Source organism: Falco rusticolus, chromosome 6 (genome assembly GCF_015220075.1).
Source record: "Falco rusticolus isolate bFalRus1 chromosome 6, bFalRus1.pri, whole genome shotgun sequence".
In the NCBI taxonomy this organism is placed as follows: Eukaryota; Metazoa; Chordata; class Aves; order Falconiformes; family Falconidae; genus Falco; species Falco rusticolus.
This window is the reverse complement of record NC_051192.1, coordinates 8,888,739-8,904,496: the sequence shown is the minus strand read 5'-3', so window position 1 is coordinate 8,904,496 and position 15,758 is coordinate 8,888,739. Positions and strand designations below refer to the sequence as shown.

The window sequence follows — 15,758 nt, the reverse complement described above, 5'->3', positions numbered from 1 at the left end:
AGAACTGTCAACAAAATTCACTGAAATGATCAAAGTTGAATTAACTTTTTTTAAAAAAGGTTTAACTGAAATAGGATTAACTTAGAGAAGAGCATACTAACAGAGAGAAGAGATGTACAGGACAAAATACCTTGAGAAATGTCACCGCAGGTGTTTTTCCTGGTTTGTTTGTTTTAAGTTAAAGTAGAATTTAAGATCCTGCCTAAGACTCAATCTGAAAGCAAGTTTTACACGACCCTTTCAGTATTGTTTGCATTTTTCTAATTAAACATTTATGGTAGACATTTTGGCCTAAAGTTCCAAGAACTTTATCTATCTATATCTTAACACTTAAAATGGCCTTCTAACACTTGTCTTTCTCATAACACAGAGGATCAAAACTACACTACTAATGTAAGAGGTTATCAAAATTTGCTATTTGAAAGAAAAGCCAAGAATGTAACATTTGAAAAAACAACCAAAAATGAGGTCCATCAAGTTTTCCTCTCAACCTATTTACTTTGCTGCACCCTTCAAAGGAAAGCTGAAAAGCATTATTCACTCTAGTTGAGGGGAAAAAAAAGTAGAAAGTTTTGAGCAAGAAGCTCTAAAATTGGAGGAAAAAGGAAAAGTAAAACATTCGAGCCTTTCATACTTAAAACCAAAAACCTGCAAGCACCAGAAAAAAGTTAATCCCCAGCATGAATCTATGTGGACTTAAATTATAAGAGAATTGCATACAATTAAAAGCATTTCTGGAAAATAATTATGTAATATGGAAAACATTTAGCTTTCCAAAATATTAGAGAGTGTATGTCGAATTGTGCTTTTGTAATCAGAAGTTAATTACAGATTAATTATAGCACTAATAATACTATCATTATCATCACCGCTAACTGCTTTTTTGTTTCTCATTTCCTCAGGAAATGAAGCTTAATAGATTATGTTGACTGTTATTCTACCTTCAAATTTGGAATCCAGTGGCCAATGTCATTTAAGTTAAATCTGAAAAATTATTAAATTCATACAAATCTCACAAAAATTGGTGGTTACCCAAACTACTTATACCATGCATGATTTCTTTTTCCGAAGGCATGCACTAAACTAAGGACAAAGAGAAATAACTAGTTACTATAATGCTGCTGTATATGTGTGGGAAGGGGAAAACAATGTTGGGAACAGCAGACATGCTGACAGGAAACCTAGCTTGATTAATTCAGTTTTTCAAGGGGTGTGTGTGAAGTCATGGCTCCTAAAAATTACATTAATAAAAAAATAAATATTGAGAAATAATACAGGAAGCAAAAATGCTTTGTTGTGTATCAAACAAAAAAAAGGACAGCAAAACAAAGGATGTAATTCTTCAAACTGTTAACATGAACTGAATACACAATATCTCTTTTCAGAAACTGCAAATATTGCTTTTGTTCAAAGGTTATTTCAGAAGATGTTATAATTAGCCAGACAGACTCAAGTGTACAGTTGCATCAGTTGTTCTACATTGTCATTTACTACTGTTTGAAAGCCATTAACAGAATGAAAAAAAAAATTTAAAAATTAAGTACAATACCTTGTAGTCCATTAATGATAGAAGTAATTTCTATTGATTTAACTGGAGCTTGTTCGGTATTTTTGGCTTCAGTGCTGTCAAGTTTGGGCCCAGTCTCTGGTGATGTGCTGGTGTGAAACGGTGGTTTTGACATACGTCGCAATTTACAGTTTTTAGGAGAATACTTCTCTTCCTTCTCTTTGTCAGTTTTATTCTATGTGAAAGAAAAGGATGAAAATTCTTCTCACTTGAGCGTACACCGTAACATAGATAACTTTAAGTGCTGCTTAATTGTAATCTTAAACATTCAACCTGTAAAGTAAAGCTTTCCTCCTGTTTAAAAGACTACAAATACCTTGCTTTGGTCCATGCCAAGACGTTCACATCAAAGATGAAAAAAAACGGAAAAGCAACAGAGCCAGAGCTGGAGGAGCAGCGGCACTGCAGGGTGCCAGGCTCAGCACTGGCAGTGCAGGGCAACGACACCCTACTCGAGAGTTCTGGAACAGAAAGTCCCGGAACACAAGAGAAAGTTCCGGAACACAAGAGACAGAACCGCAACACAGAGACAGGCCCGGAACACAAGAGAGAGGCCCGGAACACAAGAGAGAGTGTTCTGCAACACAGAGAGAGTTCCGGAACACAGAGAGAATTTTCTGCAACACAGAGAGAGTGTTCTGGAACACAGAGACAGGCCCGGAACACAGGGACAGGCCCGGAACACAGGGACAGGCCCGGAACACAGGGAGAGTGTTCTGGAACACAAGAGACAGGCCCGGAAAACATAGTGTTCTAGAACACAGAGCGAGTGTTCTAGAACACAGAGCGAGTGTTCTAGAACACAGAGCGAGTGTTCTAGAACACAGAGCGAGTGTTCTAGAACACAGAGCGAGTGTTCTAGAACACAGAGCGAGTGTTCCAGAACACAGAGCGAGTGTTCCAGAACACAGGGACAGGCCCGGAACACAGAGAGAGTGTTCCGGAACACAGAGAGAACACACAGAGAGTGTTCCGGAACACAGAGAGAACACACAGAGAGTGTTCCGGAACACAGGGAGAGTGTTCCGGAACACAGGGAGAGTGTTCCGGAACACAGGGAGAGTGTTGCGGAACACAGAGACACAGGCCCGGAACACAGGGAGTGTGTTCCGGAACACATAAAGACAGGCCCGGAACACACAGAGAGTGTTCTGCAACACATAGAGACAGGCCCGGAACACACAGAGTGTTCTGGAACACAGAGAGAAGAGAGAGGCATGGAACACAGAGAGAGTGTTCTGGAACACAGAGACAGGCCCGGAACACAGGGAGAGTGTTCTGGAACACAAGAGACAGGCCCGGAACACAAGAGACAGGCCTGGAAAACATAGAGAGTTCCAGAACACAGAGAGAGTGTTCTAGAACACAGAGAGAGGCCCGGAACACAGGGACAGGCCCAGAACACAGAGAGAGTGTTCCGGAACACTGTGTTCCGGAACACTCTCCCTGTGTTCCAGAACACTCTCCCTGTGTTCCAGAACACATAAGAGACAGGCCCAGAACACAGTGAGAGTGTTCCGGAACACAGAGAGAGGCCTGGAACACAGAGAGAGTGTTCCGGAACACAGAGAGAGGCCCGGAACACAGAGAGAGTGTTCCGGAACACAGAGAGAGGCCCGGAACACAGAGAGAGTGTTCCGGAACACACAGAGAGGCCCGGAACACAGAGAGAGTGTTCTGGAACACAGAGAGAGGCCCGGAACACAGAGAGAGTGTTCTGGAACACAGGGAGAGGCCCGGAACACAGGGAGAGTGTTCTGGAACACAGGGAGAGGCCCGGAACACAGGGAGAGTGTTCTGGAACACAGGGAGAGGCCCGGAACACAGGGAGAGTGTTCTGGAACACAGAGACAGGCCCGGACCACATAGAGAGTGTTCCGGAACACATAGAGACAGGCCCGGAACACATAGAGAGTGTTCCAGAACTCGGAGAGAGTGTTCCGGAACTCGGAGAGAGTCCCGGAACACAGCTTGGGTTCCAGAGGAAACTGAGGCAGAAGGAAAAGCTTCCTTGCACCCCATTGCCCAAGACTATATCATAACTTAAGCCTAAATATCAAGTTTTAGAAAAATGAATTTTGAAAGAAATGCTACGAAATAAAATGATGCACATACACACAGGCTACTCATATGTTTGCTCTCCAGAATCAGCAGAGGAAGCTCCCAAATTTCACACCCCCACCTTCAAGCTGGCTCACACCACTGAAGATAAAATGAATCCTTTTCATTTGTTTTCTACAAATGCATATGTCGGTGTCAAAAAAAGCAAGAAAGAAGGAAAGAGAAGCTTCTCATCCCAAAGTGAAAAAACAAAACCTTGATGAAAGAAGTTTTAGCTTTTAAAAAGCTAGAAAGTTGCTTTTACTGTCAAGCATTTGTAAGTCAATCAAAAGGTTAGAAGCTGGGGGAAGTACTTAAGAATATATCAAACCGAAGTTGGGGGAAACAAGGAAGAAAAAGAAACTACCTTTATTTTCTTTCGATGCTTAATTTTTGGTACATTTTTATCAGCTGGTCTCACGATCTTGTCTGCCTTTATCCATTCGTCATACCTAAACACAAAAAAAATTGTACACATTTATGGTTTTAAGCAGATAATCATGACGTAACAAATTAACAGAGGAAAAAAGTTATTAGCCATATAAAAAATGAATTGTAATTTCAATAAAGTAGTAATTTGTGTACTTTTCAGTAAGTGAGGTTTCAGCTAAGGTCCAGCTTTTCATATGCTAGGACATATAGGGCAGGGTTATTGTTTTGGTTTGGGGTTTTTGGTTGTTTTGGTTTTTTTGTTTGTTTTTTTATCCTTATGGCTAAAAGTGAAAGCTGGTACTTTTCCAGTCTGCAGCGAACAGCAGGAAATTCACATGTACAGGTAAAACAAAGTATCAGAACAGTAATTCTGTATGAATCTCCAAGAGGTATACTTCCTATTTACATTGTAAAACCCTAACAATAAAATAAATCCTTATAAACTTGTAAAATGTGACCAGTTGACAAAAACTCTTTCAAGCCTGAGTGTCTGTGAAGTGGTATCTGGAGTCACTAACTAGCTTACTTTTGAGTTGCTAACACAAACACTTCTCAATCTGGTTTCAGTTAAAGGTTTCCATTTTATATCAAAAATGATACTAGAGGAAAACATACAAAACAGCACCAAGATATTAACAACAAATACCTTATCACCCAAGGCTGCACCTATTAAATACAAATCCAAGACCAGAGAAGTACATTCTTATTAAGAACATACTGTGACTATGGTACTGGACTTGCCAGTTTCATTGTGTATTTCTGAAAAACCTCAAGAATCAATTCAAATTTTTTTCTCCCAATAAACAATTTGCTGTCCTACTTCAACTGTTAATTCAAGAACCATCTGAAATAGGTCAGTTAAACTTTAGTATATATTAAAGTTTGCCTCAACGTACAGCCACACAAATTCTGATCACTCAAGGTGAAACATGAAAACAGAGGGGAACAAACCAACAACAAAATAACAACCCCAAACCACACACACCCAGAGAACTAGTACAAGATGGAGCTCAGCATAATACACTCATGACCACGCAGGCTTTCCAGCTGGGCTTACTTGACCATCATTCTGATATATACAACTGTTGACACAGTCCCAATTCAGCTTCTTTGCAACTACTACCAATTACATCTGCAGTATTGACATAGAAATTAAAAAGGATTAGAGAAAACTATGCAAATTTCCAACTTGCTTTCCTGTATACTCTAAGTTAAGATCTATGCAAGGGATCCCAGAAGTTAAATACTGTCTTTTATTAACTGAAATGTCACATAGTATAGTGAAAAATGAGGTGGTCTCTGAAAAAAAGCTTTCCAAAACAATTCCTTGGGGTTTTTTTCCTCAAATAAAATTCACAAAATCTAGCAGCAGACCACGCAGACTACAACATGCCAACATTATCTATACTGCTGCAGATACAGCTGTAATTGTGCTAATTGACATGTAGGTGAACTGGCTTTCTCTCCAAAACTGAAATATAACTCTACAGAGTGCTTTCCAGGATGGAAAAATCCTGTATTTTGTGAGACTGTGGGATATCCTATTTGAAGTAATCTTTGTTCAAGTCAAAGGCGTGCTTTCCAGTGGGAATACTGCTAAGTAAACTGCCAAATGGACTTTGCAACCCACATAAATTTAAGAGTATTTCATTAGGTCTGAATGCATGCAGAATAACAGCACTAGGACTGGACAAATATATGGTGAAAAAATCAATTATTCTGACAGTGTCCTTTCGGCCTCAAACATGTTGCTATATATACAGAAGTTGTATTTACTCATTCTATGCAATTCTAAGATGAAAACAATCTTTCCCCTATGCAACATCTGTGCACTGCACATAGTGTTGGTGGTTCAAGGTAACCATAGTGCCTGGTGGGGTGACAGCTGACAGACTAGGGAACATACTGAAGCGAAGGAGAGAAGTGCAGAATCTTAAGAGAGTATCTGTAGATACCACAGGGTCTTAAAATTGTTCCAAGTTAGAAGCAGCGGTCATAACTCCTCAACTCTAGGAGCACAAGTTGAAAACTTATGTGTGACATCCATAGTTCCTGGCTGGAGCATATCCTGCTTTACTCCTGACTGCACCTGCAACAGCAGTCAGACCCTGCAAGGAGGCTCAGCATCACAGAAATCTTAAATTTTCTCCAAGGAATCAGATGCCCACGCTTCACACCTTTGCAAGGCACAGCTTCTTTCACTACTTACACACCAGATGCATAAGGTTTGCCTAGACCTGCAGCAACTGGACCCCAGGCTGAAACAGATCCTGCCAGATGGATACATCCCAAGCCACAGCTGACAACCTGACCCTGAATTACATTCTCCTCTACAGCACACCAGATGCCAAGCTGCAACTGAATGATGTGTGTGACTCAGACTAGAGCCTTTCTTTATAAAACTGCACCCTATTAAAATAGGAAAATATACTTCATCACTAATCTTGCCTTAGACAGCCCGTTCACTAAATAAAAGAAGACAAAAAACATTCTGAAAGACATTCTTCAGCTTTCACTACAAGAAGGATGTGCTTTCAGAAGATCTGGGTCTTCTTACTGCAGTGCCATCTTCCACTCCTGCTTACCTCAGCTCCCTGAAGCGAGCAGCTGGGTGTGGAAAAGAAGGAGGTAAGATGGGGAGGTGTTCCTAAAAATGTTTTCACAGACTTCTTTGAGAACCAAGAGGAGGGACTCAGTAAGAAATTACTGTTTATTTATTTTTAAAATAAGGTTTCATATGAAACCCTGGAATGCCTTCAGAAGAAACACCACCTTTGCCTTACCAAAACGAAGACAAAGATGAGGCAGTAAAGACAGAAGGTTTTCTGCCTTGCTGGTTAAAATGAATGCCTGCCAGAAAAGTGGGTTTGAATGGGAAGGAAGGAAAGAAGGAAGAATGAAATAAATAGCTGTATCACAGAAAAAATAGTTGGCACTTTGTATAAAGAGTACGTACCGATTCTACTACATACATATGTACTGACTGCAAGCTAAAATAAACCACAACATATTCCCAGAGATAGCATAGTCAATCCTCCACAAAAGTACTAGAGGGGAAACAAGGAAGAAAGAGTACTTTTCCAGCCTCTAGATTTATACCAGCAAAGGTACCACTTCCTCAGGAAGACAAGTGACCTCAAGGAACTAGCAAGCCTTGGCAAATTCACTGAAAAAGTTCCAGTATACTCCCTGTTATCTGCTGACAAGGAAGAATCAAACATTTACTTTGCCTGTGGTCAAAGAAAGTAAGAGTTTTAACCTTACAACCAAACGCTGGAATATTAGATGAGGACTCTGATTTTTTATTTTTAGTTTTTAATTTATATAATCCCCCCCACACCCCATGACATGTACTACTCTCAAGAACCTGAAATCTGCCTACACGTTCCTTTAATTTCAGTGGTTGACTGTTAGGTACAAAATTTGTATATTGTTAGTGCTTCAACAAACTGAGACTGAAATTAGCATTTTCACATTCAGACTTCTGAAAGAAAGAAATGTTGAAAGCCTTAGCTTTAACCACTTGAAATATTCAAGACTAACATGTCTTGTGATACCATACCACAGACAGAGTTAAAACAACCTAAACTCTTTTCGAATATGCACCCTCTGTCTTTAATTATGGGAGTATACTGCAGCAGAAATTCACCTCAAACACTTAGGCAATGAACTTTTCTTTGTACTGGCAACTGAAAATTAAAATTACGGCACAAGGAACTGGTGCCATAGGCCCCAGGGAAGTTTTAGTTCCATATAAAGCATACAAAATTCAGAATATGGCTGGCCTGTTAGAAGAAATACAGTTCATCTCATAAGCTTTTTCTGATTAATACGTGGTATCATAAGAAGTTCTCTCTAACAGGGTAGAGACTTTCACCATTCCCTTTCACTACCAGTCAAGCTTCACTGAACACTAATTCTTTACCTTTATCGGAGACACCTATCACCTGAATCTCAGGAGCTAATAACAAGATCCTTTAGCATGAAGTAGTGCAGCTGTATACTGCCATTAAGCTATATGCCATTTTTGTATTCTCCATTTACCATTTTTTAAAAAATAATCCAGTGGTTAAGTGTCAGTGGTTCCAATGCATTTAGGAAAAAACCTAACAAAGATGAATACCATGTTTACCAAATTCCATTCCAAGTACCCCAAAAAGCATGCACACACACACAATTATTCTGAATCCCAGACTGACACTGAAATTACCTTGTGATAAGAAACAGTAATAGTTATTTAGAATTCCCGATCAGACGTAGGAGTTTAAAGAACAGACAATTAAATGGCGTACTGACTAAAAGGGGAAACAGGAAAGTCAACTTGAAGGGCTCGGAGAATGACACACAAAAAATCCTGGATGACTAGAAAATCCTAGCTGAGTACATCCCATGACCTAATGTTACAGTACCTGTCCCTGCTAAACACTAGAAGTAAGCTACAATTAATAAGTAGAGGAGGGAATTGCTACCTATCCAACTAAAGCAGTTATTCTTCTAGGTTATGACTGACTAAAAGCCAGATCAAGTTATTACATCATACAAGACCTGCCTTCACAATACTAAAATACCAAAGCATTTAGGTACTGCCTTAACCGCAGGCTTACATACCCTTTCTGGCAAATCAGGAAATTTAAGTCATTTAACCTAAATTTTAAAAATTAGCCACATTTAGCAGAGTCCACGCGCAGTCCCATAGCTAAATCTCAATGACTTGTATCTTTTTCAGTGAAGAATCCTACTCCCCCAGGCCTTTTCAAAGGGCTCTTTTGAAATACCAGGTAAGAATATAAATGCAAGTCCTGCTGCCAGAAAGCCCAAATGACTCCCCTCACCCTTCAAATGAGTGCAAGTTTACTGAAGATTCTTATCAGATATATCCTAGCCACAGAAATAATGGCTCCAATATCAATCCACGTATTTGTCTAAAATGCAGAGTTCAAAAAACAGAGTATTGATTTCTCCTTTAAGAACCAGGGCGCTGGGATGTCCAAGGTGAAGACTCATTTTTGTCTTCTCATTTCTTCAGATTTAAAGTGGTACTGCTCAAGTAAAACAGATCATCTCACCTTACAGCAGCTATTTTACTCAAAAAGGAAACTCCCATGTTTACACGTGAATTCCAAAACAAGAGTTTAAAAGCAATAAACCTCTTGGAATGGTACACAGTAATCCTCAGCGAGTACGATGCAGATTTCAGCAACTCATGCTCCTACGGAAGTCCTCCCCAATAACGTCCAAAACGCTAGTCACATTCCAAATCCCACCTTTAGCAGGCTGCATCTCTCCTAGTATCTTGTCTTCATAGCCCACTATGCTTACAGATGTTGCCTGAAGACAGTTTATGTAGAAGATTATATTCCTGTAGATCAAAATTCTACAAGAGATCAGTTATCAAACCCAGCAATATCTAGACGTTCCTCCTCAGCAGTGGCTTAGAAGGTCCTGTCTATCACCAGGCTTAGATGCAAAGAGATGCAGTCAAGGGAGGGAGAGAAGTACCGTGCCTCTCTAATTGTGACCTTTGCTAGCAGATCTTGCTAGCACTGAATAAATGAGATCTGTCCTGCCCTCTTTGTCAGAGGTAGGATGCTAATCAAAATCCAGATGATAGAAGAAAGTCATAAGAACCTCAGATTTTCCAGAAGAAGAAAAAAAAATAAAAAGTACAGCAGATTTGCCTCAGGCTTGGGGTGGGGTTTTTTGTTTTGGCTTTGGCTTTTTTTTATCTATAAACACAGTAATAAAGTTTAAAAGATGACAGCTGAGGACAATGAGCAGATACGTGGAAACTGAGGAAAAAAAAGCAGGAGACCTGGTAATTGGCTTAAAAGCCACTCAGAAGCTTTAGCTTTCCTACTGTTTTCAAAGCTGCTTCAAGTTTTAAATGGCAAAAATGGGATCTAAAATGGAAAAAAATATTAATACTTCCACTTATTTCTATTAATGCTATGTTAAAAGACAATAAAAAGCATTTACTCCTGCATACATTAAGAAAAGCATAAGCAGCCACCAGGCTAAGAAGAGTCTAGTTTGGAAGCTTGAGGCAGCCACGGGGGAAGGACGGGTAGGGAGGGGTGGAACTCAGATCTGAATGAAATGCAATTATTTGCTGCACACTAATTTGCCAGTAAGAATCTTGTACTTCTCTTGTAAAATACCATACTGCTAATGTACTCTCTGCTTCACTGAGAAGAACGTGTATACAGACTCAGCTAAGTGCACTATTCAAATATTGTATGAGATAAAATTGGCTTAAGAGAGCCAGAGGAGGAATTTGTGAAAGAGTGAGCTGTCATTTGTTGTGTGGAGATATCTAAAAATAAGATGGGGAATGATGGAAGCCTTCTTTGAACGTCATTTTAAGATGATTGTCTAAGTAACTAAAGTACTGCATTTACATAGTATTAAAAATCTAAGTTTCATACAGTACAATGACCTTCACAGAATACCAATACTGAAAGTTTAGGACTCCAGATGTCTATTAATTTAGTTTTTAAAATACACAAGTGTATTTTAGAAGTAATTCAAGAAGTAATCACTAACTAAAACTCAAGTTACCTCACGTTCCATCCACAGTAGTGCACCAAGTAAAGGACTTCTCCACCTTCGATGTCAGAATCTTTAATACTAGCTTCATACATTTTTTGATTTTTCCCTCTTCCATACCGCACTTGGACTTTCATGCCTGGTGGATAGCATTCAAATTCTTCTTCCTCATTGTTATTGTTGTCTTCCTCCTCCTCCTCCTCCTCTTCCTCCTCCTCTGCTTCTTCTTCATCTTCATCTTCTTCCTTATTCGTGTCATCTCTTGAAAGGTTTAAAAAATTGTAGAGTTAATATGAGATACTTCATAAGCTTTTCAGTTCCAAACCACATATATTGATAAATATTGTGGATGCCTTAGAGACTGGGGAACGGCAGGCTCCAAGTATGTGAAACTGCACTATGGCCGAGTAATATCAGCAAAATAGGATAAAGCAATACACACAAAATCCAGTGACTGTAAGGTGAAAAAATGACTTGACTAAAAGAAAAAAAAAATCCATCAAATCTGTATGAGCAGAAGTTGTTGAAACTCATCTTTATAAGATTCTTTCATGCAGTCCCTTTACATAGTTATTTTTCAGCTCAAACTCATCCTTCTCAATATAGAGAAAGTTCCCTAAATACCATTTTTCAGCCTACAAGTTTTACAAGTGCTTCTTGAAACTTGCTTCCCTAAAAGATCCTTGCTTTATTATAATAAATAACCTCCATCTCAACACCTTGAAGTGACTGCAACCAAACCCAGATTTTAGGGGGGGAAAAATAATTAAAAATCCCCAAACCAAAAACCTTTATGCAAGATTATTTAGTAAATCAAGCAACCTGTGCTAATTTATGACCTTGTCACTCCTTGCCAATTATGCTAAAAGTCTTCTAAATATAAGTCAAACTTGCATTTAATTATTATATAAATACACAAGCAGGTGTTCACTGTTTTCAAAAGTAACCTAATTTTGAATATGTATTTAGATATTTCGACCAATTTTCAGAAGCACTAAGAACTCACAAATCCTGCTAGTCTCACTCAATGGCAGCTATGGGCTGCTCAGCGTTCTGAAAATAATCTCCAACCAGCCTAAAAAGACAGACTACATTAGAAAAGTTAATGGGGGGTGGGGGTGGGGTGGTAATCTTTTAATCTTAAATAGCTTTACAAAACAGTATTACTGGCCCTCACATCATTCTAGCCCCCACTCTGTGCAATACAGAATAGAGCAGGGATGTCTACTAAATTCACAGTAACCACAGACCACTAAGAATTTCAAATCCTGAAATGTGGAACAGGTATGTTTGGATGTATTATAGACTGGGTAAGAAAAGATGAGTACTGCTCCAAGCCTGACTTACATCAATATTTAAATTAACATCAAAAACCCACAAAAGTCTGTATCAATAATCTGAAACTTTCCATGAATTTTTCAGTAGAAAGTAGTCAGATAAACCAAGCTACTTTCTCTTTGTGAAAGGGTCAAACTGCATTTTAATTATTCAAATTCTTCTTTGTAGAAGTAAAAATGCAGTATTATTATCTAACTAGCTGGCAAAAGAGAATTCAGAACAGTAACCTAAATTCAACTGTAGCGTAACCACATAGATTTAATTAAATTACTTCAGAAATTAATGTTGCCACATATATATACACACACACAATATAAAAACATATATATATATATGTGCATACACCATGAGACAAATGAAATGATAAAAATTCCCTCTGTTGGTGTATTAACTAAATCAAATCACAGAACATACATCTGTTCAGGTATACGTGGCACAGTCCAGACAGTTTTGTCCTGGAAGGCCAAGATATTAAATTTATTATGTATTTTCAGTGGGCTACTTTGAAAGAAATTAAAGCCACCAGAGCTAGTAACACAACGTAAAGGAATGAGCTCTGAAAGCTCACTTCATCTCCACTACACATCACATGGCAAAATTCACTTCCCAAAGAAATCACGAATAAAGGTCCCCAAAGACACAGATGAAAAATTCCTCAACAGAGTTCCACAGCTAACAACAGAAAGCACCAACCAGCACTTTAAATGCTTTTAAATTATACTCTGCTGCACTAAACCAAAACTCCTAGCTAATTCAGCTTCACAGCTATTATCATACAAAAGCTAAAAAAATTCCTTGGCATCAGGAGCAGAGCCACCACTGCTCAGAGAACATGAGCTTATGACTTCCCATTACTAACGAGACTTTTCAAAATTGTAACAAACCAAATTTGGCCAGATTTTTTTTTTCTCCCAAGAACTGGCAGCACAAACCTTGACTGCTGTCTGCAAAGAAATGCACATCTATGGGGGAGATTCAGTATTTTCCAGACATTGGCAATTACGGTGTCAGTAGCTCCCTGGAAGCTGAACAAGTTTGGAGTCTCTCACCTTAATCACCCTTATGGCTTCCTTGGTGTCCCAACAGATATTCTACAAAGACTCCGTGACAACACCAGAACTTCTCTGAAAGAGATGTGTGAAACCCTCATTGTGAAGTTGAGTAACTTGGATGGTCGAGACGTGAAGAGTAGACTGTACATAGGTGGAGGGAATGTCAAGGAGCAAAAGAAAAATGGAAGCAGAGATGGCTGCACTTAAAAAGTATTCCTAAGGAGTGATCTGGTTAGTGATCATGAACCAAAGACTTCAAGAAACCAAACAAAAGCAAAGAACAATATCATTTTGGAGCAGAAGGAAACACCACATTGATATAGCTCCTGGAGCAACAACAACAAAAAAATCCCAAGCAACAAAAAAAGCCCCCTAATCCAATGGTTACAAGGAAGAAAAGTTTTGGGTTTTTTTAACCAGGCCATAAAAAGTTCAAACCTGGTAAGCCAGATGAAGGAGAAGCTGACTGCCGTGAAAGAGATTTGTAAAAGAATGTTGTGACTGTAGCTATCCAGCATGCACAGTTATAACCTCATCTGTCCACGTATGTATGCAGGAGGGAGAGAGGGGGAGGAAAAAAGAATGATCAAAAAAATCCAAACAAGCCTCTTGGCAGTAGACAATAATTGTCAACTTAAAACCAGTACCAAGCAACATTTGCCACAAGGCTGCAAAAACTGGAACCACCCAAGCAGCAACTGATGATACAAGTCAGGGGCAGATGTGTACAAGAGACACAGCAATAAAAACGTAACTATGTTCCAGAAATCAAAGTACCACCAGAAATCTTATCAGGAGGACTTGAAAGCATTCCCAATTACAACTGCAGACTAAAGAATACTCTTAACTCCATCTCCCACAGATGGGGAACATAAACCTTCAGAAGCAGGCAATTACTGAATTAAAATGCAAAATATTTGTTAATAAAGTAAAATCGTTAAAATGTTTCCATCACACAAATATTGCTTAACATTAGTTCCAAAGGACATTGTGAAATCATTAAGAAGCTAGAAATACACATACAGCAGGTAACCCTCAGCGAATACAAAGATTTAACGCCAACAAGCCCATAATAAGGTTAAATATATCAATGAATATATGTTGTTAATAGATGAAACAGCACATGCTCTTACACCACGAACCGAACTGTAATGCCATGCAAATGCCTTTCTACCCACAACCTTTGGCACTAAACACAGCACGATCACAAAGCTCAGGTGAAACCCACGAGACACAGTGTGATTTGGAGTGTTAGATCTGTCTCCCAGGATCCGCGTTTTTGCGGCAAACCTAACCCTACTCCAGTACACTTCCCATGACACACCACGCTGGCACACACAGCAGGTGAGATGCAAGTTGCAAATGCAAGATTATTTTTTTCAGGGGTTATTCTAAAACTTGAGGAAGCAAGTTTATTTCAATTATTGGTTCAATTAAGTCATTACAGTTAATTGAACCACTAGCAGAAATAAACTCCAGCGTAATTGACACTTGAAGTTAGTTTAGCAATTAGCTTCTATTTTTGCTTCCCTCCTTTTTCCCTTTTTCTCATTCTAGAGCATTATTTAACCTCTACTTCACATAATAGAGAGTTGGAAGATGTAGTCTTCTTCATATTTTTTCTCAATCACAGCTGTATTAAGATGCCCTTAAGTTTTAAGGCAGAGAGGCCATTAAGACCTGTGCTTATGCCATGACACTAACACCTCATCTTCAATTAAAGAAAAGAACAAACCCCTCAAAATTCACCAGTATTCGCCTTCCCTCTGAAGTTGCAAAGAAACCCTAAAAATAAAAGCTCCAAGGACTTCTGTCTACACACACAAAAAGTCTGAATAAATGTACAGTTACACTCCATCATTGAGGGAAGGGGAAAGGCACTACCTTGATCTGAATCCCATCTGAGAGCAGACTTGAACCATGCAAGCATGTACTCTGTAACCAGTGTTTTCCTCTGCTGCTAGAGGAGAAGGCAAACGAAAGGACCTCACGTTACTGCTTCTAATTATTCAGCCAAGTTTTTTTGGATTTGGGATTTTTTTGGGGTGTTTGGTGGTGGGTTTTTTTTAAAATATTTTGAAATTCTTCGAAAGGATAATGGATGGTTCAAAAATCTAGCTGAGAAGTAACAGCACCTTCTATTTTTATGGCAATGGTTCACACTCAGCTCAAAAGCATCTAGTATTTGACAAATGTTTAAGGGCTCACCCATGCACGTAAGTCTCTGTGACAGCTATCATGGTTAATAACCTCCATAGTGACCATAAGCTATGTAAAATGTGATGACAAAACCACTTTTTCCATTTTTCACATCAAAGATGCCTCCCTTCCATTCAGTGTGATGCACACACAGAACTGGTACTTTTACACGGCCACTCTACAGTTTATTATTCTGTCATTAGCAGCTTATTGTTGTATCAAAAGCAATCCTTATGTATATGTATGTAGCAGCGCATAATCTAAAGTAAGAAGAAAAAAAAAAATCGATTAAGACACTGTTTCTGAAAACATGACTATACAAAAACTTCCTTTCCCATACAAAGGCAGCTGGACTACATAAATAGAATACACATAACAAATAAGAGTATAGAAATATGTTCCTATAAAAGAAACTGCCTAAGTGTGCTTCTTAAAAATGTATTTTTTTTTGTATACACACCAACAGTCTAAGATTCAGAGCAGATGTTCACACCGTAAGTGCAACGAACACAACGCATTTCTCT

At 38.8% G+C, this 15,758-nt stretch overlaps 1 protein-coding gene across 6 annotated transcripts in view; it reads right to left on the bottom strand.

Annotated features, from left to right (window-relative positions):
* The window catches only part of ARID4B (AT-rich interaction domain 4B), a 94,135-nt gene that overhangs the window by 13,393 nt on the left and 64,984 nt on the right, over positions 1 to 15,758 (bottom strand). For 5 of the 6 annotated variants that reach the window (XM_037390806.1, XM_037390805.1, XM_037390808.1 and 2 more), the window contains exons 17-19: positions 10,658 to 10,906; positions 4,035 to 4,119; positions 1,550 to 1,742 (exon numbers count right to left, since the gene is read on the bottom strand). In XM_037390806.1, the coding sequence (XP_037246703.1) occupies positions 1,550 to 1,742; positions 4,035 to 4,119; positions 10,658 to 10,906 (527 nt within the window). The remainder of the gene's footprint in view (positions 1 to 1,549; positions 1,743 to 4,034; positions 4,120 to 10,657; positions 10,907 to 15,758) is intronic. The other variant, XM_037390810.1, reaches the window with a different exon arrangement.